Source organism: Mus caroli, unplaced genomic scaffold (assembly GCF_978045245.1).
Source record: "Mus caroli unplaced genomic scaffold, Mus_caroli_1 scaffold_6, whole genome shotgun sequence".
Lineage (NCBI taxonomy): Eukaryota > Metazoa > Chordata > Mammalia > Rodentia > Muridae > Mus > Mus caroli.
Genome location: NW_028227261.1, coordinates 108329308 through 108353955, shown reverse-complemented (window position 1 = coordinate 108353955; position 24648 = coordinate 108329308). Strand labels below are relative to the sequence as shown.

The 24648-nt window shown below is 49.9% G+C and overlaps 1 protein-coding gene across 1 annotated transcript; it reads left to right on the top strand.

The window, feature by feature from the left end:
* Positions 1-551: 551 nt before the first annotated feature.
* Foxe1 (forkhead box E1) lies at positions 552-1988 on the top strand. The gene has a single exon (XM_021161621.3). It carries the CDS (start codon positions 552-554, stop codon positions 1668-1670), a length of 1119 nt encoding a protein of 372 aa, XP_021017280.1. The 3' UTR covers positions 1671-1988.
* The last annotated feature ends 22660 nt before the right edge of the window (positions 1989-24648 follow it).

Here is a 24648-nt window from a genome sequence, read left to right as displayed (position 1 = left end):
GGAGGAGCTGGCCCAGGTGTGTGCAGGAGAGCGCCTCACCGGCGGGACTCCGTGCTGGAGTCCAGGGCCGCAGAGCCGAGCACTTGCTGGCCACCGGCCCAGCCCGCTCGCCCGCCTCGCCTCTCTGCCCTCCGCTTGGGTTGTACCTTCCACCGTAGGGGTGAGGCATGGGCGGCCCCCGCAGGGGTGTACGGTGCCCCCACTGACGGCCCTGGCACGAGACCCCAGCCCGCAGCCTCCTCTACGCGCACCGCCTCGACGGTCATCCTCGGACCCGCAGGGACTCCCAAACAATTGCGGCCACCCCGGCCTCCGAGCCACGTCCGGACCCCCTGATCGCCTGGCACCAGAGCGCCAAGGATCCTCTGGCCGGTGCCCCACAGGAGCCGTCGGTGGACTCAGCGCTCCAGACCCCGAAGTCCCCTGCCCTCAGCGCTCTCGGTGCCCGCTGCAAAACCCCGGCGTCCGCTCCCGGGGGATCGGGATTGCGGCCAGCGCGGTCGTCCACAGCTGCAGACGACGGGGGGTACGGGGGGAGGGACCGCGGCGCCATGACGGCCGAGAGCGCGCCGCCTCCCCCGCCGCAGCCCGAGACGCTGGCGGCCGTGAAGGAAGAGCGCGGTGAGGCTGTGGCGGCGGCGGGCGCGGGGGTCCCGGCGGAGGCTGCGGGTCGCGGCGCGGGAGGACGGCGACGCAAGCGCCCCCTGCAGCGGGGGAAGCCGCCCTACAGCTACATCGCGCTCATCGCTATGGCCATCGCGCACGCGCCCGAGCGCCGCCTGACTCTGGGCGGCATCTACAAGTTCATCACCGAGCGCTTCCCGTTCTACCGCGACAACCCCAAGAAGTGGCAGAACAGCATCCGCCACAACCTCACCCTCAACGACTGCTTCCTCAAGATCCCGCGCGAGGCGGGCCGCCCGGGCAAGGGCAATTACTGGGCGCTCGACCCCAACGCCGAGGACATGTTCGAGAGCGGCAGCTTCCTGCGCCGCCGCAAGCGCTTCAAGCGCTCGGACCTGTCCACCTACCCGGCCTACATGCACGATGCAGCCGCTGCCGCCGCCGCTGCCGCCGCCGCCATCTTCCCGGGCGCCGTGCCTGCGGCGAGGCCGGCTTACCCCGGCGCCGTCTATGCGGGCTACGCGCCGCCACTCGCCGCGCCTCCGCCGGTCTACTACCCCGCCGCGTCGCCTGGGCCCTGCAGGGTCTTCGGCTTGGTTCCCGAGCGGCCGCTCAGCCCCGATCTGGGCCCCGCGCCGTCAGCGGCTGGCGGCTCCTGCGCCTTCGCGGCTGCGGCGGGCGCGGCGGGCACCGGGAGCTTCCAGCCGGCGGTGTGCACCGGAGCGCGGCCGGTCAACCCCGCCGCCTATGCCGCCGCCTACGCGGGCCCCGACGGCGCGTACCCGCAAGGGGCGAGCAGTGCGCTCTTCGCCGCTGCTGCGGGCCGCCTGGCCGGACCGGCCTCGCCCCCCGCGGGAGGAGGCAGCGGCGGCGTGGAGGCCACGGTGGACTTCTACGGACGCACGTCGCCGGGTCAATTCGGAGCGGCGCTGGGACCCTGCTACAATCCCGGTGGGCAACTCGGAGCCGGTGGTGGCGGTGCCTACCACTCCCGCCACGCCACCGCCTACCCCGGCGCGGTGGATCGGTTCGTGTCTGCCATGTGAGCCGGGGTAGGCAGGAGACCTCACTAACTCCAGGACGTTCTGAAAGATGTAAATCCCCCGGGACCGGCGGACAGGACTAAAACGTGAATTGTACTGAGACTCACGTGCGAGGCCCCCCTAGGGCTGTGGAGGCTCGGTGTCTTGCACTGTTCACAAGCCCCGATTTGCTTTGGACGTGGGCGGACGTAGGGAGGCCACGGCCGCGTTTGGCCTGACACAAGGGACCCTCGATGACGCGAAACTCCAAAGAGCATGCCTTTCTTCAGTTCAAATAGGGAGGGCCCTAGACTGTAAAGGGTGGAGAGTTGCAGAGCTATGTACGCCAGAATCTAGGATCCCGAACTGTGGTGGAGTCGTACAGCTTCACCGTGTGCTATGCCGCGCCAAACTCGGGCTTTTTACATGCTCGCCTCTTGTACTTTTGACTATCGTACCCCCAATAAAAGGCTCGGACAGTGTCTTTATAATTCAAATGAAAAAAAGTTTGCAAAATTGTTTGCTTTTAAAAAGAAATAGTTCGGTTCAGCTGGGCTAGTTTTCTCTGTCTCGGAGAGTCACAAGCCTGGGTCTCAATCATAACTGAGAATTCTTCGGTGTGATCCAGCCCCAACACCTGAATTTTTAGTCTGCCATACAGAACTGTGTGATTCTACCCTCTTATTTTTAAACCCCCTTCCATTATCTTAGGTGCCTACCTTCCATATCTGGCAGCATTGGTGAGCCACCCAGGGCTTCCCAGTAGCCACTAATGTCCAAAGGCCATCCAGGAATGGAATCAGATCATTGGTAAATTAGTATTTACCCCAAAGTCCCAGACTGACTCCAAGTAGAGATTGTGCCCTAATTATTGAATTTTTGAGAGAGAGAGAGAGAGAGAGAGAGAGAGAGAGAGAGAGATGTGTTGGTCATTCTTCAGCAGTGACCGCCCAGTGAAAAATCGGATTTTCTGATAAGAATAGGTGGGGAGACCTTCCTTAACTGGAGCTGTTTGTCCTGTTTCCTGCGCACTCCTGTTTCCGTACCCTCCTCCAACAAAGGAGAAGGAAAAAGTAATAATAGATTGGATGGTTAACAAAGTGATCTTTTTTATTTTAAAAAATGTTTTTAAATTTCATTCCATATCTTGTTTGTTTTAGGCAGCAGGTTCACAGAAATTAGAATTCAACGTCAGAGGAAAAAACAAATCCAACATTTCTTCATCTTTCTCTTGAGAAGTTGTGATTTTAGAACAAAAATATCTAGCGTTGAAGAGGGGTTCCACTCTCCTCTTTCAGACAGACCAGAGTTTCTAGGTAGACTGATTTAATAATAATAATAATAATAATAATTGAGCAAGTGAACTTGGACAAGAGAAACGTGGCCTCTTTCTGTGTATTTAGCTTGGAAAAGAAGGGAGAGACTGTGAAAAGATGTCATGAAAGCATTGGTGATTCTCTCTCTCTCTCTCTCTCTCTGTGTGTGTGTGTGTGTGTGTGTGTGTGTGTGTGTGAGAGAGAGAGAGAGAGAGAGAGAGAGAGAGAGAGAGAGAGAGAGAGAGAGACTTTCTGTCCTGTTCACAAAGATATGTAAAATTCGTTCCTAATAGAGGAGTATTTAACTAAATCGCACCTCCAACAGGAATACAGTACATGCCACAAGTGTAATTTAAATTGTTCTAGTAGCTACATTAATCAAAAGAAAAAATTAATGGTGTTATTGGTTGTAATAGTAGATTGTATTTAATTCAATATATCTGAAATATAGTTTCCACATACTCAAGATAGACACCGTTAAAATGCTGCCCTTTTCTTCTATCCATGCCTTCGGATGTTGGTGCTAGGTTAATTTACAGCTGGTCTTTGGTCTAGCCATACTCAAGTGCCCAACAGCCTTTTCTGGCTTTGTGATGATAGAAGCACATTTGGAGGCAGATGACATTCAGCCCTGTAACTCTGGACTTCAGGAGCTGAGGTCCCTTCTTCTTCAGGTGAGCTTTCCAGGTATGGGGTTGAGGGTTCTGTATGCTAGTCTAGTTCTGTGTTAAGGCCTGGAGCCCTACCTACTTCTCAAAGACTGGAAGTTGACCATCAGCCCTGACACGTTCTCCTCCAGGCTAAAGAAGGAGCGGTGTTTGCCCTTATTAGTTCCGGAACTGAGCCTGTGTATTCTAATTCTCAAATTGGGTGCCTTGACAGGACCATTAACATTAAGACAGCCTTTTCTCTAGTGCCCTCATTTACAAAATGGGATTTTGTGATTACTACCTCAGACCTTCCACAACTTAAAAGGGAAGGAAAGAGACAGGCATGCAAGAAATGGGGGGGGGCGGGGGGGACCGGCGGAGAATCAGCCTTATAAAAAATTTGGAGCGACCTGACGCTGTAAAGCAGGCGAGAGAAGACAGACCAGAAGGCTGAGTCTTCGCATCCATAACGCGTGGGTTTGGGCACTTGCTGAGACGCAGGCCAAGGGAAGAGTTGATGTTCAGGAAAGATGCAACTCTGAGAGAACTGGGTGTGTGGGACCGCGGTCCGTGGGGCGGGTCTAGGGGTCCTGGAAGATTGGGAACGTGGGCTGAGGGCTCTCACGACAGCTTTTATGCATCTCCCGTGGGTCCTGTAGTTCCTGTGGGACACCCAGAGGAGCAAGGTGGCAAGATGCTCTTCCGGAGGTGAGAACATTCCAGCTCCTCGTAGCTCTTCTCCAAATCTGTGGGCTCAGACCCTCCGACTCTGAGACCCGAAGTGCGTTTATTTTTTTCCTCCTTCACCTCTTTCTGTTGGGGCACAGAAAGCCAGCTTGCAGGTCAGCAGGCCTAGCACCCCAGAGTTGTGAAGGCGCCCCGGGCTGCGAGTAATTAGAAGCTCTCTTCCCTAATTGCCCAAGGCTCGTTAGAATTCGCCCCAGAGCGGTAACATTTCTTTTCTTTCAAATCAATTTTGCTTTGCAATTAAAGTGAAGAAACTAACAACTAAAGCAGACTTTGCCCTGGGTAGTTTAGTACGATTAGAGTGCTTCCTTCCTGGAGCTGAAAGACACCAGCTCTGCGGAGGAAGGTTAGGGACGCAGAGGACTGTCGACAACCTTGCCCGCTCGCCTCTCCTCCCCGCAGTATCCCAGAAGAGTAAAAAGGCTCAACCGCGGAAGATGTCAGCGCATCTCCTCCACTCCGAATCTGCTACTTGCGGGTGCAGCTTACTAAATCCTCTCCCATGTTCTACCAAGTTTGTGCAAAAACTGTTTTTGTTAAAATTAGTTTTTATTATAAAATCAGAATATTTGTTCATTTTCTAGGGAGGAAATAAAAAGGAAGAGGAAGAAAGAAAAGGAGCCTGGAGGTTCATATACGCAATCCTAGCACTTAGGAGGCTGAGGCAGCCTGGCTCCACCTCATGGCAGCTTGGACTCAGCAACTGTCTGAGGAACAAAACAAAACAACTCCGGAACAGACAAGAACACAGAAACCTAAAGTCGGCCCACAATAAACCTGGCAGTTCCCTTTTGTAGATTATTTTGATTTTGTTTTCCCAATGTAGGAGGCCGGGATCTTTTCCCTTGTGTTTCTGCCTGATGTTTTTGTTGGTGTGGATGTGTGTGAGAGAGATACAGAGACACTAGTGTGCCGCGTGTATTTGTTTGCAGGCGTGCAGTTTGGTGAGCATTCCTGAGTACACATGTGGAAGCCATGAACCTGGGACTTGAGACTTTGCTAGAGTGGCCAGCCTTTGAGCTCCGGAGTGTGCCTGGAACTGGGATGCTGTGTGATTTTTAATCGTGGTCCATCTCACACCCATAGGCCTCAGTTTTAACCATTTGTAAAACTAGGTAGAGGTAGGTCCCTTCTGTCTCACATTCTCCAACCCCTTGCCTTGGTCATTTGAATTCAGAGAGTGCTTCTGGGAGGTGGGAGGAGCCCTCCACAGTTTCCACTAAAAGCCTTCAGCAGCACCCTTGCCACCCACCGACCCCCATCCCAACTCCTATCCCTCTCCCTTCTCCCTACCCCCTGCCCCCTACTAAAAGTGCACCATCTCAGGTCCCAGTGAATCCCACTGGACCAGAACCTGTCTTTCAACAAGCTGTCATGGACTCAAATGCCCTAGCTGAGACAGAACGTCAAAAAGAAGAAGAAACTATTTTACTTTAATAAGAGCAGAGGCCCCCCAAAAAAATAGCTTCCAGTAGCCCCATTTCTGACCAAGAACCCTAATGTCGCTGCGGCTGCCTCATGGCACGGGCTGCAGAAAGAAGAGAAGCCAGGCAGGAGTTACCAGGGGCAAGGCTATGGCTGAGCACAGCACCCCCTTCCCTGGGTGCTCCCTCTGAGTCTCTGGCCTTTGTGTGCACCCACTCTGTGTTTCCAGCTGCACTGCCAGCGTTGACATTCGCCAGAGATATACTTGAACATCTTTTTAAAACAATTATTTATGAGCTAGAGATATAGGGGTTAAGAGCACTGGCTGTTCTTCCAGAGGGCCTGGGTTTGATTCCCAGAATCCACATGCCAGCTCAGAACTGTATAACTCCAGTTCTAAGGGATCCAATGCTCTCTCTGACCCTCGTGGGCACCAGGCATGCACATGGTGGGCAATCATATATGCAAGCAAGTCACTAATATAATATAATTAATACATTAAAAATGCAGCTTTCTTCTTAGGGCACAAGAGCTGGCAGGAAGTAACCCCCTGCCTCTCACTCAATTTGGACTAAGGATCCTGCCTAAACAACCTGACTTCTCTGAATACCCTAAAACACACACACACACACACACACACACACACACACACACACACACCATTCTGACACTTGAGCTTCAGTGGCCATCCTCTTCCTTGGAAGTGCTGACTCCTGGATGGGCGTGGCCAAGACAAAATGTCTGGAGAGTTGGGGGTGAGTAGGAGGGTGATGACTGCTTGATGAAAAGCAATTCTGATGGCCGTGAAGGACAGGCTGGGACAATGCTGTTCCCAGGATCACACTGCAGTATAGGGAAGAGAGCCTGGGCTCACACATCTCTGTCCTCAGAGATCTCAGTGCTCACCTGCATACGTGTGGGAATCGGCAGGAATAACCATCAGGGTGCGTACCATGGAGCCCAGAGGTGCTTGAGACCTTCCCACAGGACCTTTCACTGTCACTGGTACCTGAGCAAGGGACACTAAGTCTGGCTGTCATCCTAAAAGAAAACTCTGAAAAGGATCTGTGATCAGTTTTGGCAGGGGTGGGAGAGCGAGCGGTAAGGGTTGTTGGTCTAAGATGGAGTGCAATCTCCAGGGCTGTAGGCTTCCCTGTGCAGGCCCCCACTGTATGGGAGGACACACCAGGCATGCACATGGTGGGCAATCATACATGCAAGCAAGTTATAAAGGGAACTCAGAAACTTGGGGCAGGGTGGTGGGGGAAGCAGAGTCTCTCAAAGCAAATGGAGCAGGGAATGGCAGGCATGCACAAGTCAAGAGGTGACGCTGGAGATGTGGCTCAGTGAGAAGAACACTAGCCAGGGTGCAGGAAGCCTGGGTTCCCTCCTCAGCACCTAGGACAGACTCCAGGTATGGTGGGGCAAACCCATACCCCCAGCACTAAGGAGGTAAAGCCAGGGGCATCAGAAGTCCAAGGTCATTCTTGGCTACATGGTAAGTTCAAGGCCAGCCTGGGATAAGCCAGGCTCTGTCCGAAAAGATAAATAATAAATTTTTTCCATGAAAAAAAAAATAAAGGAAAAACTGAGATGGATTGGCAGAGAGGGAGCAGGGAGAGGTGGGTCCTTAATGAGTTGGTGCCAGATCTTCCCAGCCCTGGTCCTTTGTCTGCAGTCCATTTCCTCAGCTGAGATTAAAGTGGTCTTCTCAGAGGAGTGGGTCCTCATTGCTTGGCACACTAGAAATGGGTCCTCACTGCTTGGCACACTATCTGCTCCCTATAGAGCTCAGCCTGCTTGGTGTCAGCTCCACACCCCCTCTTCTGAGAGCCAAAGCTCAGATTTCCAGCTGAGCCCTAGAACAGGAGGGCAGAGTCTGAAAGACCCAGGGATCTGGGTATCAGCCCCTCCCAGAGGGAAGAGGGGATGGGGAAGCTGAGTCAGGCTGGGTCTCAGTCTGGTGATCTCAGTCCCTGGGAACCTGGAGCAGCTTCTGGATGGGGTGGGCAAAGCAGGACTGCTATGGTTCTGCAGACACGGAGACACGGAAATAAGGGAAGAGAACCATGCCTGATGGAGCTTGACCTTCTCTAGCCTCTGCCCTCAGCCACCAGCAGTTGGCAAGGGTCCCAAGGGGGTGCCTTCCCCTCCCACCTCCACTCTGCTTCCAGTGCCAGCCCATCTAGAAGCTTGTATCGTTGGCTGTGGCATACAGCCCAAGTCTCACCCCTATGCCCTCTGTCACCCTCTCCCTGCCCTCTGTCCCCATGCCCGCACCCTAAGCTTCGGCTGCCATGACAGTTGCCGTTTCTAAACACCCCTTGAGTCCTCTTCACCATGGCTTTTGAGACCACTCCAGTGGAGCCCCTCCTCTCTCTGAACCTGTTACCCAAGCTTCCTGATGCCTCCCCATCTGTCCATCTGTCCTCACTCAGCAGCCAGTGTGTGGCCCAGTTCAAGTCCCAGCTGGACCAGACCCTTTCAGTGAAAGAGTTGGCGCTAAGGACCAGATTCAGTGACAGAGATTTATGTGTTCTGAGCATCCTCAGGCTGTGAGAAAGCTCTGTGTGTTTTCATGGTCCCCCACCCCACCCCCCACAGTGTGTCACCTTGCTTTCTCTTACTCCAGTTTTTCATCAAAACCTCCCCCACCCCACTATTCCGCTTTAAGAGCCCTCCCTCCCTTTCCATGGCCAAGTGCTCATGAGGACTGGAATCAGCCACAGTGCTGTTTGAACCCAAGACCTTGTGCATGCCAGACAAGTGCTCTGAAACATCCCAGTCCCCAGCCAGCCCTTCTTCTCATTTAGGCTTTTGATGGCATAGCTGGGGGTGACCAGGTACAAGACAATGGTACAAGGTGCTGCTGGAGACAAAAATAAAACATCCCATCTTCCCCTGATGGAAGAACAGCCAGCGGGCCACCTTCCCACCTCCTTTGCGTACATAGCCCTAATTTGGTTCCAATTTCAGTTAGTTGTGTGTTTTAGGGGCAGTCTTACTTGCATAGGGCACCCATTGGTTCATTCTCAGCCTTTCTTAGGCAGACATGGTGATACTGCCGCTCTTACCACAGGTACATCCTCAGCCAATGAGATGTCTGTGAGTCACTTCTTTGTCCTTAAAGGCAAGAATAGAGCAACAGTGCTTCTTTTAAACCTCTGGCTGTCACTTGTGACCTCTGGAAGCATGGCAGCCGTGTGAGGCCCATGATATCTGGTCTAACAATAAATACATGGAGCCTGGGGACACCACTGAGCTGAACCAACTCTGGAAGCCACCATTCCACCTGTGGGTCCTGTTGTTGGAAATAAGCCATATCTATCAAGTTTGAGTCTATCCGTGAGCTTCCTGCTACCTAGTCCAAGTGAAGTGTATGCCAGCGGATGCAGAAGGTGACCCTTCTGGGGTAGAGCCCTGTGGGTCCCTTCTGGGGTAGAGCCCTGTGGGTCAGATTGATTCTTGGGTCATTTCCCTAAGACATCTTTTGCCAATCTTATCAAGAACCATAGCCAGAAGACCCTGTATCCCAGTGGCTCTCAACCTTCTCAATCCTGCGACCCTTTGATACAGCTCCTCATGCTGTGATGACCCCCAACATAAAATTATTTCCACTGTTATTTCACAACTGTAATTCTGCTACTGTTATGAATCCTGGCATAAATATTTTGGGAGAAAGAGGTTTGCCTGCGGAGTGGTGACCCACAGGTTGAGAACCACTGGTAGAGCACTACCTCGTAGGTGGCTGTAAAGAACAGCAAGGCTAACATGGTTTCTCTGTGAATTAATGCTAGTCACAGACCCTAGGCCAGGGCCCTTCCCTGCCCAATGGTCCCAAACATTACCACAGAGCTCACTGCCACTGAGGTACACGAGGGCTTTAACCTCTGGATTCTTACAACAGATCTGAGGTGGAGCATGCTTGGCATATGCTCTTCAGACAAGGAGAGTGAAGTGTAAGGAGATTGGCTCGAGACCACGTGGTCTCTGCAGGCGCTGGACAGACAGCCAGGCAGGGTGGGGGCAGGGGGGAATCAGAAGTCTGGGGAATCCCCCTGCCTGGCTGTGCAGTGGGGACCCTTGCATGTTCCTTAGTCCTGCCTGGAGCCTTCTCTTCTTGGGCTTCGGAGCTTGGCAACTCCACACGCCCATGACTTATCTCCACAGGGTGTGTGAGGCTTAAAGATGATGTCTGTGGATCTAGTTGCTTTAGATGATTCGTGCCAAAGCTGAAGGGGGACTGGCTTCTCTAAAAAACAAGCCTACCTTCCAGGGCTGGTGCTTGGTTGCAGACCCTCCCAACTTCACTTTTACCTTGGTCACACCTAAGCGGAAACTTGCAGGAAGATGCTGGTAATTTACAGAACACCTGGAGAGGTTGCGGGCAGGTGGGTAATTTCCAAATTAATTGTGGGAGAAACCTAACAAAACAATCTGCAGGGTCAGCATCCCAGAGCCCTGCCTCCAGGGAGACTGACAGCTTGGAATCCAGAGAGTACAATGCCCAACCACAGGCAGGAGGGCCCTTCCTCCCGTCGGGGAGGAGGCCTGACTTCCTTCCAGCTGAGGCGGGTCTGGGCCTGCCGTGGGGCCAGAGGAGAGAGCAAAACTCTGAAACAGCTTTCTACCCACAGATTCGCATGCCCGGCTTTCTCAAAGAACCGCACCACTCCTACCAGGCTGGCTAGCCAGGAACTGTTTCCTGACACACGCTGAGCTTACAGGCTCCCCCACCCCCACCCCCCAGGGCTTCTTGAACTCATGGTCTAACAGCAGGGCCACTGCCATTGCCCCTGTACAGCACACCAGCAAGGGATGAACCTGACCTCCGTGCTGTCTCAGAGTGCAGCCAGCTCCGATCTATGACCTCTAACTTTCCTGGTTCCCAAGGGGCTACCAGACTTCCGGAGAACGGGTTCCTGGTCCTGCTCAATTCTCAAGCAATAAAATGGGAGGCTAATAGCACATTCCCTCCCTGGTTCTTAGACCACCCAGAGCCGGGCTTCCAAGATGGATGTAGGCTGTGGGATCCTGAAGAGGACTCAAGAGAGCCAAGGCACGGAAACTGTGAGGTGATCAAGACTGTTGTTGGACATGGGTGACTCACTCATACCTCATTCTCTCATGGGATATTCAAGCACACACACAATCATACACACATTAACACTCATTCACACACATGCATTCATACATACACTCACACACACATACACACATGTACACAGACATACATACATGTACACATGCATACACATACACACACTCACACACATACATACACACACTTGTATACACATATACTCACACATACATACACACACACTTATACATACATACACTCACACACACATTACATACATATACATACACACATACAGGCAGACATACACACACTTGTATATACATATACTCATACATACATACACACATACTTATACATACATACACTCACACACACATTACATACATATACATACACACACATACATACTCACAGACATACACACACTCACACATACATACATGCACACTTATACATACATACAGTCACACACACATTACATACATACACATACATCTGCTCACACACATATTACATACATATACATACACTCACACACACATAAACATAAACACACTTGTACACACAGACACATACACACACACACACACACATGCGCACACACACACACGCACCACCATAGGTAGAAGGACTTTGTCTACTAAAGTGGAAAATTTAGATACTTCTTTGTGTGTTTGTGTGTGTGTTTAAGTACAAGTACGTTTGTACTGTGGTACATGTGTGGAGGTCAGAGAACAGCTTTTGACATTCTGTTCTTGTCTTGCACCTTGAGGCAGGGAGTCTCTTGTCTCTGCTGTTGTATGCGCTCAGGTTAACTGGTTCGCAAGCTTCTGAGTGATTGTCTTGTCTCTGCCTCCCATCTCACCGCACAAGTGCTGGGACCTCCCATAGATGTGTACCACCACACCCGGCTTTCTCAGGAACTGAACGTGGGTCATCAGAGTTGTGCTAACAGCAGCTCCTTCTTCCCCATCCTTTAGCTCCCTCAAGGTGGGCCAAGACTTGTGGAGAGGAACCTGGAACCTGGGACACCACCTTCTGCAGCTCTGACTCTCAGAGGGAGCAGAGAGACTGGGAAGTCCCTGAGTCGACAGAGGGGAGTGGTATAAGGTGAGCTGATCCCCAAAAGGCAGGTAACATCAAGTATGCGATATTTCTGTGGACAGGATCCAGGTTTTACAACGATCCAAATCCACTTTGCAGCCTTTTTGAATGAGCCTTTTTGCATGGTGTGGATAACTGCAGATCCAACCCGCTGTCTTTGGGTTGTTAAACCTCACTTTAAGATTGGAATTAGCTGCTCCCAAAAGAAAATGAGTAACCGTCATTACAGCTTGAGCAGAGGCTTACTTTTAGAGACCTCAGCCACCCCTAATCCGGGCTGAGGCTCTTCCTGCTGCCAGCTGGTTTGGATGCTAGGACAGCGATGCCAAGCTTCCTACAGGCCCTTGGTTTGCATGTTCACAACCAACGGTGCAAGGGAGTCTGAGGGCAGCATCCTTCTGAGTGTCCTATAGTCAGCAAAGTTAGACAAGCTCTGCTATGTTTTTAACTCGGGTTGTAAACTCAAAAAAAAAAAAAAAAAAAAAAAAAAAAAAAAGGAGCTTTTGGGCCAACTAGGGAAGGGACGGTATGTTGTGCAGCTTGTGTGAAAAAGGCTTAGTGAGAACTAAGCCCCGTGAGTCAGGAAAGCAGAAGTGTCTGCAAGCTGCCTCAGCAGCGAATCTTACATGAGGCTACTTTTTTTTTTTAAAGTAGAGGGTCCTGAGTGAGGAGGTGGTGGTGCTGCCTGGCTTTGGACCTTTTCTGAGTGTCTTGGTTGTCCCTGCCCCTCACTTGTTAGTGAACATTGTTTAACTAGAATTAGAGATCCCCACTTGGGGTGGTGGCCTAAGTCCTGGGAACCTGAGCTTTGTGCTGCCTGAAGGACGTCAGGTCAGACCGTCAGACCAGGGCACCTTCTCCTGTCTTAAACCTGTAACGAGCCTCCTGGGCAGAGGGGGGAGGGGTGCCTATAGAGGATCAGTGCTGGGTGGCCTCAGACTCCAGCTGATGAGGGAAAGAAATGACAGGAAGCAGCCAAGGGTGATGCTGCTGCCTAAGGGGAGCATCCGCTTCTGGAAGGGCCTCTAAGCAGCGCTGACGGCAGCCAGGGGAGATGTTGTAAGAGAGCTCACTCCGTGGGTGGAATCCCACAGGTTTCTAAAGACTTTTCCAGGCCCAAGCCTCTGGGATAGCACACACCCACTGAAGACTCACGCATACACACACACACTCACATTTCTTGGGTCCACGCCCCTCTAACAGGGACCTCTTTTCCCACAGCACTGCCAGCCAGAATACTCTGCCTGCAAGCAACAAAGCTCAATTCTAAATAGTTAGGCAACTGCAGGAACTCATCAGGAGGCAACCACAGGCAGTCATGAAAACATGGACCCTTCTGACTATGGCAAAAGCCAGGAGCCAGTAAAGAACCCCCGAGTTCCGCTGTCAGTGTGTATGAGGTGGCTGATCTCTTAGCTCAAATCCCAAACTGTTTGTCCTCTCTACAGAATCATACCCCCCGTGGCCAGCAGGGGGCAGGCTATGCTGACCGAGGGAGAGTTAGCAATCATGCGGGAACCCAAGGGCAGAGGACCCTCCCAAAAGCACAGTCTGGAAGAGGAGGCCAGAAGAAAGGAACTTAACACAGGGTAGGACAGATGCCTCAACTCAGCACCTGGGCTGGGGAGCAGGAAGATCAGGGATTCGGGATCATCCTCTATACATGATAGGACAGCCTGCGATACATGAGACAGTTTCACAAATAGGGAGAAGACTGTACTGTAGTGTACTGTACTGCACTGTACTGGAGTAATAAAGGATTGAGAGCCTGGACAGCGGTGGCACATACCTTTAATCTCAGCACTTGGGAGGCAGAGGCAGGTGGCTTTCAGAGTTCGAGACCAGCCTGGTCTACAGAGTGAGTTCCAGGACAGCCAGGACTACACAGAGAAACCCTGTCTCAAAAAAAAAAAAAAAAAAAAAGAAAGAAAGAGAGAGAGAGAGAGAGAGAGAGAGAGAGAGAGAGAGAGAGAGAGAGAGAGAGAGAGAGAAAGAAAGACAAAGACAAAGACAAAGAAAAAGAGAAAAGATTGAGAGAGTGGCATTTGGCCTGTGGAGAAGTCTGGCAGGAGTGATGTTTCTCCATCACTCCAGGACCACCTTTCCATTGCAATGACAGCACTGAGCCCTTGACAATACGAAAGGCACACAAAGCAGGCTTTGTGCCTTTGCTGGAGCCTCAGAGACTCAGGGATCCAGGTGAATACATATGTATCCTCTTGCCCCAAATAACAGACTTGGATAAAGACAGCATCACGCCAAAACATCACAGGATACAAACCAAAAAGTCCTCTAAAGTCTAGTGTTCTTAAGCAAGTAAGTGGGGAAGACCCTTGGGCCCTCCTGCAGGCAAACCACTGAAGAGCCTTGCCCCACCCACAGTGCTAAGCTAGTATGGAGATTAGACCCAACTCTGTGCCCATGGGAGGGACTGAGTGGTGGTCCCAGAGAGAGCCAGGTTCTGACCAGCAGACTCTGAATGTTATCGTAGGCAAAGAGGCTGTGTGGGCAGGATTGGGTTGCCCTAGATTATCTCAGGAGCCCTAAATGTCATCACAATGTTCTCCCAAGAAGCAAGCAGAAGGACACATGACACAAGGAGCTGTGAGGATGAACCCACACATACGGAAAGATGTGGCCAAAACAAAGAAAAGGATGCCATGGCTTTATGGATGCCTTGACTTAAGCTCACAGATACCATTTCAGGCAGACATCCAGAATGGCCAGAATAAATGTGTCTTCTCCAGGCCTTGGGCAGGCTGAAGCAGGAGTGTGGTGAGTTCAAGGCCAGTCTGGGTAACTTAGGGAGATTCTGTCTCAAAAGAAATGACAAAAATTGGTGTGGATATAGATCACTGTAGAGTGTGCACCTAGTGTGTGCAAGGTCCAGGCTCAACCCCCAGAACCTCCAAAATGTCTTGCCTTAAGTCACCAAATTGGTGGCTTGGGGGCTCTAAGAAATTAACAGAGCCGGGTGTGGTGGCACACACCTTTAATCCCAGCACTTGGGAGGCAGAGGCAGGCAGATTTCTGAATTTGAGGCCAGCCTGGTCTACAAAGTGAGTTCCAGGACAGCCAGGGCTATACAGAGAAACCCTGTCTTGAAAAAACAAACAAACAAACAAACAAAGAAATTAACACAGTTGTGTTCCAGAAACTCACTTCAAACATCACTGCACAATCGGTTGAAAGTAGAAGAATCTAAAATCTCTATCAGGCAACAATGATCGCCAGAAAATAGGAGGACTACACCAACATCAGATATGGCAACCTCAGAGCAGAGAAAATAACGAGGAGCAAAGAGGAATATTACTTGACAATAAACAAGTCAGTCAACCAAGACCACATAACAACCCTAAATGTGCAACATCAGAACAAGGAAGGAGAAGCAGAAGTGGCTAACACTGAGGAGAAAACCTCTGGTGATCCTCTTTCCTCAGGCTCCTGGGTGTTGGGAACCACTGTGCCTGGCTTTATGACCTTCAGAAAAACTGGAGACTTGGAGGATCAGCCAGGCATCCTCCTGAAGAGCCAACGTCCTCCTCCAGCCTCTGCTCATGTGCATAGGTGAGTGTGTACCACCACACATGTGCACATGCATGACCAACCACCACACATGTGCACATGCATGACCAAACACCACACGCATGTACACATAACCACATACACATAACCTCTACACATGTATACACACACACACATACATACACACAACTACACCCAATTCTCTTTAATTCCCCAGATGAAATGTCTCAACTGTATGGGTTTTGTGGAAAAATTCAACCAACTGTTTAAAGAATTAACTAATTAACAAAAATTACACCGTTTCTTCCCCCTCCCCCCCAAAAAAATAGAAGAAAAAGAAATAATCCCATTTTATTTGGGGAAACTAATATGACTCAGACACCAAGACTTCCTTAAGACAGCTCAGAAGGGCCGTGAGATGGCTCAGCAGGAAGAGCTACCTGTTCCCAAGCTAATCACCTGACTCCGGATCCACATGGTCCAAGGAGGCCGTGCAAGTTGTACTCTGATCTCCACATCCACATGAAGATTAATAGTCAGTGAATAAATACGTAAAGGCCCCTTCTCGAGTATGTGGAAAATTTAAAGATAATATAAAACCAGAAAACTGGGGGGCGGGGGGGACACAGATCAATTATAACAGACTTCAAGCAATCTGGGCAGCCAGTCTTCAGTACAAAAACAGATGCAGTCCTGACAATGTTGGCTTAGAAGAATCGTGGTCAACTGACTTTTCTCTGCTCCATTCATAAGACAAGACATTCATGATGTAAAAACAGCCAATACAGTCTACCATAATAACAGCTGATGGGGATCACATGTCTATCTCTGTGAATTGAGGAAGAGCATTTCACAAAAGCAGTGCCTATTCATGAAGTGGGGAAAGCCCTCCGGAAACAAGGAATGGGTGGAGCTTCCTCAGCTTGATAGAGAGTCAACACAAACTACACAGACAGCGCTGTATTATATGGTGAAAAACTCAAGCTTTCTCTCAGCATCAGGGTCTCAGGGCAAAGATGTCCACTGTTCTCCGACACAGCGTTCAACCATCTAGTCAGAGAGAACAGATAAAAAGAAAAAATGGTGTCCAGATTAGAAAGTTGGTTATAAAGCCAGGCACGGTGGTTCCCAACCCAGGAGCCCAAGGATTACCAGGAGGTTGAGGTCAGCTTAGTGTTCTAGGCTAGCCAGAGCTACCCAGAGACCCTGTCTCAATAGTAAATAAATACCTGTAACAGGCAGTTGCTGAGGAGATGTTCAGGCAGCGAAATGCCTGCTGAATAAGCGTAAGGACCTAAGTTCAGATCCCCAGAATCCATGCACACTTGCATAGATACCTGAGTGTACACACACACAGACACACAGAGTGTGTGTGAGAGGGGGAGAGAGAGGGAGGGGGGAGAGATTCAGAACTAATAACTAAGTCCAGAAAGTTATAAGATATAAAGAAAAGACATAAAAAAATTAAAAATATAACTAGCCAGATGTGGTGGCACATGCCTGTAACACTAGTATATGGGAGGCAGAAGCAGAAGACCATGAAACGTTTAAGGCTAGCCTGGCCCACACACAGAGTTCCAGACTAGCCTGAGCTACACAGCAAAATTCTCTTTAAAAATAAAATCTAAAGCCAGGCTGTGGAGGCGCACGCCTTTGATCTCAGCACTCAGGAGGCAGAGGCCAGCAAATCTCTGAGGTCAAGGCCAGCCTGGTCTACAGAGAGAGTTCCAGGATAGCCAGGGCCAGAGAAACTCTGTTCTGAACATCCAAGGGGGTGGGAGGGCTGGAGAGATGACCCAGTGGCTGAAGTGGCTGAGAACACTTTCTGCTCTTTCTTGCAGAGGACTCCATTCTCAACACCCACGTGGAGGTTCACAACTCCAGTTCCAGGGGAATCTAACTCTCTCTTCTGGCTTCCATAGGTAACATACAGGACATCAGTACGCACAGGCGTTTGTACATATCCACACAATATAAATAAATAAATAATTCTTTTTCAAAAGAGAAAAATGTGAAACAACAAAATGGGAGAAAACATTTGGGAACCACACACTTGACTAAAGATTCCCTTCTAGAGTCTACAAACAGCTCTCAAAACCCAGCAGCAAAAAAAAAAAAAAAAAAAAAAAAAAAAAAAAAAAAAAACCCAAACATCCCTACTGGAGAACCAGGTAGAAGACACAGACAGACTTTGCTTCATGAGAACAGCAGAGTGTGAAAAGAGAGGCAGCCCTGTCAGCCACCGGGAAGGGCACATTGAAACCACAGGGCATCACTGCACACCTATCAGAACAGCTAAGATAAAAACAGTGACGCCAACAGATGCTGGCAAGGAGCCGGAGGCTGCTCACTCAGACCCAACCGTGGGAGTTCAGAGTGGGATGGCTACTCAGCTTGCCGGCTCCCAGGAAAATCAAACATGGACTCGCCCACCATGTGACTCAACGGTAGCACTCCTGGGCATTCCTTCCAGAAAAAGAAAAAAAAAAAATCTGTTCACACTACAAATATTTCACGAGGGAGCTGGAGAGATGGCTCCGAGGTTAAGAGCACTGACTGCTCTTCCAGAGGTCCAGAGTTCAATCCCAGCAACCACATGGTGGCTCACAACCATCTGTAATGGGATCCGACACCCTCTTCTGGTGTGTCTGAAGACAGTGGCGGTGTACTCATATATACTAAATAAATAAAATAAATAAATAAATAAATCTAAAATAAAATTTCACGAGTGTTTACAGTTGTTTTATCCATAGTAGCAAAATAACATGAAAAAGGGAACAAGATGGTAGCCAGATGATGGTGGCGTGTCCCAGCACTCCAGAGCAGAGTTCAAGGCCAACCTCATCCACAAAGTGAGTTCCACGGCAGCCAGTGCACAGAGGACACCTGTCTCGGGAAAAAAAAAAAAAAAAAAAAAAACAGCAAGAAGATGGTCGGGAGAGCCGGCGCAACAGCTAAAAGGCTCAAGGCGCTCTTCCCGAAAAGTCCAGTTTGGTTCCCAGAACCCATGTTAGATGGCTCTCAAGTCTCTGCTACTCCAGCCCCAGTGGATCTGATGTCATTTTCTGGCCTCTGGGCATCTGCACATATATGGCATAGACCCACACAAACACATGCATTCATATAGACAAAAAATATAAATACATTTTTTTAACTGGAAGAAAAACTCATGCACTTCAACAGACTAAATAAACCGTCTCACATCTATACCATGAAACATTAGTCAGCAAGAAAAAGGAATAAAGTATTGACAAACAATCGCCTATAATTTCAAGAGAATAATGCCGATTTTAAAGGCCAATTCTAATTGATCACATGCTTCATGAGTATGTTTACAAAATGTCTGTCTGTCTGTCTGTCTGAGACACTATCTCCATATGTAGCCCAGGCCGGCTTAGACTCGCCAATCCTCCTGCCTTAGCCTCTCAAGTTCTAGGATTACGGTGCTACACCTGGCTTCACATAGCATATTATTTATTTTACTTTAAATTGTGTGTCTATGTGTTGTGTGTAGGTATAAATATGCACACGTAGAAGGTGCTTGTGGAGGTCAGAATAGGTTGCCAGATGCCCCTGAGGCTGGAGTTATAGGCAGTTGCAAGTGACCCAGCGTGGGTGCTAAGAACTAAACTCATACATATCCTTTGCAAAATTAATACACGCCCTTAACTGCTAAGCCATCCCTCCAGTCCTTAACATAACATTTTTACATTGAAAAAATTACTGAAGGTTAGTGATGGTGGCACAAGTCTTTAATTCCAGCTATCAGGAGACAGAATCAGGTGGAACTCTGTGAGTTCAAGGCCAACCTGGTGTAAAAGTCTAAGACAGCCAGGAACTGTTACACCGAGAAACTGTTGTGAAAAAACAAACAAACAAATTTGCGGGGGGGGAATGGAAAATATTTAAGAACTGCCAAGGTCTAGGAGTGGATGCAGGTGGCAGGAAGTGGAGATGGATAGAAAGGGTGACTTGGGCTGGAGACATGGCTCGGTGGTGAAGAGCAAGCACTGGCTGCTCTTCCAGAGGACTCAGGGTTCAGTTCCCAGCACCCACATAGCAATTCCCACAGATCACAACTGTCTGTAGCTCCAGTTCCTGGAAATCTGACATCCTCACCCAGACATACATGCAGAACACCAATGCACATGAAATAAAAATAAATAAACATTTGTAAAAGGTAACCCAAGCAGGGCGGTGGTGGCACACGCCTTTAATCCCAGCACTTGGGAGGCAGAGGCAGGCAGATTTCTGAGTTCAAGGCCAGCCTGGTCTACAGAGTGAGTTCCAGGACAGCCAGGGCTACACAGAGAAACCCTGTCTAAAAAAAAAAAAAAAAAAAAAATGTAAAGATCCCTTTTCATGGTGACCCATGTCGACATCCTCCTTACTGTGTGCATCATACTATATGATGTTACCCTGGGCAAGACTGGGTATAGAAACACACAGGGTCTCTGCACTACTTCCTACAAATCATAAAAACCCGGAGGATAAGGTGAGCACGAGGAAGTTAGGATTCTGTTAGTAAAAACTGCAAACTGCATGAAACAAACTGAGCCCATTTTCGTGTGGGTCTCATGCCTCTGCAAGTGACCTCGGAAAGATCTGCTCGCTGGTCCAGCACAGCTCCAGGGCAACCAGTGGGTACCTGCTGTAAACAGTGCTGTGCCTGAGGAGCTGAAAAATGTCTGCTCTCCACACACTGAGGCACAGCTCTAAATCGGTACATGGATGGCAGTGAGTATAATGTAGCTCGGGGATGGAGCACTTCCCCAGAATTGTGGAGGCCCTGGGATCAATCCCCAGCACTGCAGATAATGATAATAATGAGGAAGAGGAAGAGGAGGAGGGGGGAGGAGGAGGGAGGAGGGGGAGGAGGGAGGAGGAGAAGGAAGAAGAGGAGGAAGGAGAAGGAAGAGAAGAAGAAGGAAGAGGAGAAAGAAGAGGATGAAGAGAAAGAGGAAGAAGAGGAAGAGAAGGAAAAAGAAAAAATAAGAAGAAAAATAAGAAGAGGATGATGTGGCAATAAGCACAGGCAGACAGCAGAAAGAGAAAACCAAATAGGGGCAGGCAAGGTGGATGAGCCTTTTGAGAGAGAGCACAGGCTTCTCTCAGTTCCCCAGCTTCAATTCCCAGCATTCACTCGGCAGCTAACAACTGTCTGTAACTCCAGTTCCAAGGGATCCAGACACACATGCATGCAAAACATCACTGCACATAAAATAAAAATAAGCAATTAATTAAAAAGAAAAGATGATTCATTCCCTAAACTAGTTTATCTTTACATCAGGCAGAGAGGAATCCAAAAGACCTATGGGAGAGGAAACCAAGAGGTCAATCTACTGTGTCATCCCTTAAACTGGGTGGTGAGTTCAAGAAGGTTCCTTTGGAGCTAGAGAGACAGCTCAACAGTTAAGAGCACTGAGGACCCAGGTTCTGTTCCCAGCACCGACATAGCAGCTCCCATCCAACTCCAACATGACAGATCCAGGCATCTTTGGCCATCTTTAGTCTCACTGGTGGCCATTAACACTTGCCTCCTGAGCACTTGCACGGGCACTGCATGCATGGGGTGCAAATGTAATCACGCAGGCAAGCACCCATACACAAAAAATAAAATAAATCGTTTAAAGGGAGGTTCATATGATGGTAGTTGTCAGCCAGAATGCAGCTGTAACCCTCAGAGGAAATATGAGGTGATTTATTCTCAGCCAAACATGAGTAACCATGGCTCAGGAACACAGATTAGGTTGTCCTGAGTAATATTTTCTGGGTATACAAACGTTTTATAGTCTCAGAACAAAAATGAAGTCATATGTCCTGAGCCTTGGAGGTGTCAGCAGGTAGGTGGGTCGGAGCAAAGGAGTCACTCTGCTGTGGGTTTCAGATGCTATTTGGTGACAATTTTAGCATCAATTTGGGGTCAGGGAAGCTGGCGTCTGCTAAATTACTACATCCCAAAGGTTTTATCTGAGAGTGGAAAAGATGTCAGGTCAGATAGACTCAGGAGGCAAGTGTTAATGGCCACCAGTGAGACTAAAGATGGCCAAAGATGCCTGGATCTGTCATGTTCTAACTCCCAACAATCACAGAGGTTCAATCCATCAGTGGAGTAGAGTCCTCGCTGCGTGAGGCTTTTTCTCTGGGAACTACAGTTTACATGGTGATGATCATGAATGCAGTGTCTATCCCCTCGTTTATATGGATGACACTCCTCCTCAAAGACATTTACCGGCCTGGAGAGATAGCGCTGTCAATGATGGGTTTGTCACACAGGATGAGAACCTGAACAACCCATGTAAAACAAGTCAGGTGTAGGGACAAACACTGGTAACTCTAGCATGGAGGGGGTGAGGACCGGCAAGTTCCTAGGGCTCCCTCTCTGGCTAACCAGCCTAGCCTAGAGGACAAGCTACAGGCCAATGAGAAGAGACCCTATCTCAAAAGTAAAGTGGGTGGCACCTGAGGAATAACATTCAAGGCCTACTCACTCCCTTCCTCTCTTGTCCTGGGCTGGATTTTCACCCTCTACATTGCCAAGGATCTGCAAGCCTGTTCCCCAGAGTCCCAGGTCAGTGCCTGCCCTGACCACACCTGGCATTGACCACTGGTTTTCTCCAGCTTCAGGGGTTCCATAATGTAGTGTCCCCCACCTCATACTCACACATACCCCATGTTACCCACGGAGCAATCTGACCTGTTGCTTATGAACACCCATTCACCCCAGGGCTTTTGCAGAATCCCACCCGCCTCAGACAGGCTCTTTCTCACACCAGGACAGCACTGCCCAGTGCCCAGCGTCTCTAGAAGTCTCCTGGAGTCTGCAGAAAATCAGTGATATCCTACGATTCTCAAGAAGCCATGGAACCAGAACTTGAAACCTCGGCACTATCGATCCGTGTTTGGGGCCAGGTAACAGTTTGTTTGTGAGTCTATGCTCTGTAGGATATGTGGCAGCCTCTCTGGTGATGAGCTCTAGCTGCCAAAACCCCGCCCCTCCACAGGTGATGTGGCAAAGGCCCCCAGACCCTGCCAAATTCAATGGCTTCAAACAATGGAGGACAGCATCCCTAAGCCTCCCAGAGTGGAGCAGGGCCCAGCCACTTTGTGTTCCTTTGATTTTGACACTTGTCTGACAACGTGATTTTTTTTTCCCCCTTCACAGTCAGTTGTGGTGGCACACGTGTGTGTCCCTAGCACCGGGGAGACACAAGCCAAGAGAATCCTGAGTGCAAGGCCAATCTGGGCTACATTATAAAAGCCCAACTCTCAAAACAAAAGGCAAAAAGCCTCCAACTTTCAGCTGGGCAGTGGTGATGCATGCCTTTGATCCCAGCACTCAGGAGGCAGAAGCAGAGGCAGATGGATCTCTGTGAGTTTGAGGCTAGCCTGGTCTACAGAGTGAGTTCCAGAAAAGCCAGGGCTACACAGAGAAACCCTGGAGGTGGTGTTGTCTTGGGGGCTTGCTTTGTTTGTTTGCTAAGTCCATTACACTGATATCTTAGCTCACAGTATTAAAACCTCTTAACTATACCTCAATTTCCCTTTCACGGTCTCAGAACCAGCCTCACAGAAACAAACTGACTTCCTGCTTATCCAGACAGCCAGGGCATCTCTAACTACTGTAAGAGAATTACACATTTTTGACTTGATGGGATTTATTGCTTCCCCGTGGACCACCCATGTTCATGGATGTCTGAGGTCCCCTTTGCTCTGTGCAGTGATGTGGGCCTAGCTCTCTGCTTATCAGGCAGGAAAGGGAATTGAGTTCCAAGAAAGGACAGTGAAGAGACCTGCTTGGTCCTGGGGTCCAGGCCTAGACATGACACCTCGCACCCCACATCACCCTCAACTTCAAGAAAATCACCTCTCCCACTTCCTGGAGCAGGCTGTGGCCCAGGAAGCAAAGTCTAAGCTGAACATCACCTCCCACAGGATCCCAGGGAACCCTGGACAGCTAGCTGGCCCTGCATGAGGTCACTCAAAACCCTGCCAGCTCAGATCTCTCTCTCTCTCTCTCTCTCTCTCTCTCTCTCTCTCTCTCTCTCTCTCTCATTCTCTCTCTCTCTCTTTCCCCCCCTTCTTCACTCCCTCCCTCACTCCCTCCCTCCCTCCCCACCACCTTCTGGGTGCCACTATGTAGCCCTAGGTATCCTGAAACTCAATCTATATAGACCGGGCTGGCCCCAAACTCAGAGATCCCCCTGCCTCTGTCTCCTGAGAGCTGGGATTAAAGGGTGCGCGGCACCAGCCGAGCTTCAGATGCCTCTTCTCGTCCCTCCAAGGTTCCATCCTCAGGTGCTCTCCTCCAGGCCAGTCAGACTGCCCAAATATCTCCACAGCAGCAAACACTCCACCTTGAAGTCAGAGGCCTCCTAGGGAAAGTGTCTGCTACCCACCCTCACTCTGCAGTTCCCCTGCACCCTTACAGACATGGCCAAATCCAAGGAGAAGAAGGCTCAGCACAGGACCCCTGGCTGCCTGTCTCAGACTGCCAGTCCTGCATCTATCCACCCACCTTCCGGGAAGCAGCCCAGGGAATTAGTTGATGCCACGCCCCGAGCTGAAGCTCTTGACACCTCTCTTTTGGATCCAGGCCCTTTCAAAAGGAGCATTTCAAATAGCAGCCATCAACACTCCCAGAGGGTGGGTCTTAATCCACAGAGGATCATTAACTTCACCGAGTGATGGGTCGTCTGTCAGCACCTCCCGTTCTTCCACCAATTATCTATCTGCTAATTATCTGGGATTAAGAACTGACACGGAGCGACATGGTCATTAACCACATATTTGCACGGCTTATTCATGTTAGGAGGGCAGCTCGGTCTCACCGAGTCTAATTGGACACGCCCACAATGCTGCAGAACATGGGTCCCTCTATTGGGTTGTCAGCATCCTTCAGCAGGATGTCTTGACTTCTAAAGGGGCTCAGCTCTGGTTTTTTTTTGTTTTGTTTTGTTTTGTTTTGTATTTATGCCTTGGCTCTCTGGCAGGACAGATGACAGCTTAACCGTGAACGCACATGCGATCATTTGTCAAACAGTCATTAGCTGGGGCACAGTACCAGGCACAGGTTTGGCCCCAGGGGGGTTTACAGAGGTGAAAGAGACACCATTCCTACCGCACCATCCCTCAGGTTTCCCTTCTTT

Coding starts and splice junctions, on each gene's coding strand:
- Foxe1 (XM_021161621.3), top strand. CDS start 552: ATGACGGCCGAGAGCGCGCCGCCTCCCCCGCCGCAGCCCGAGACGCTG.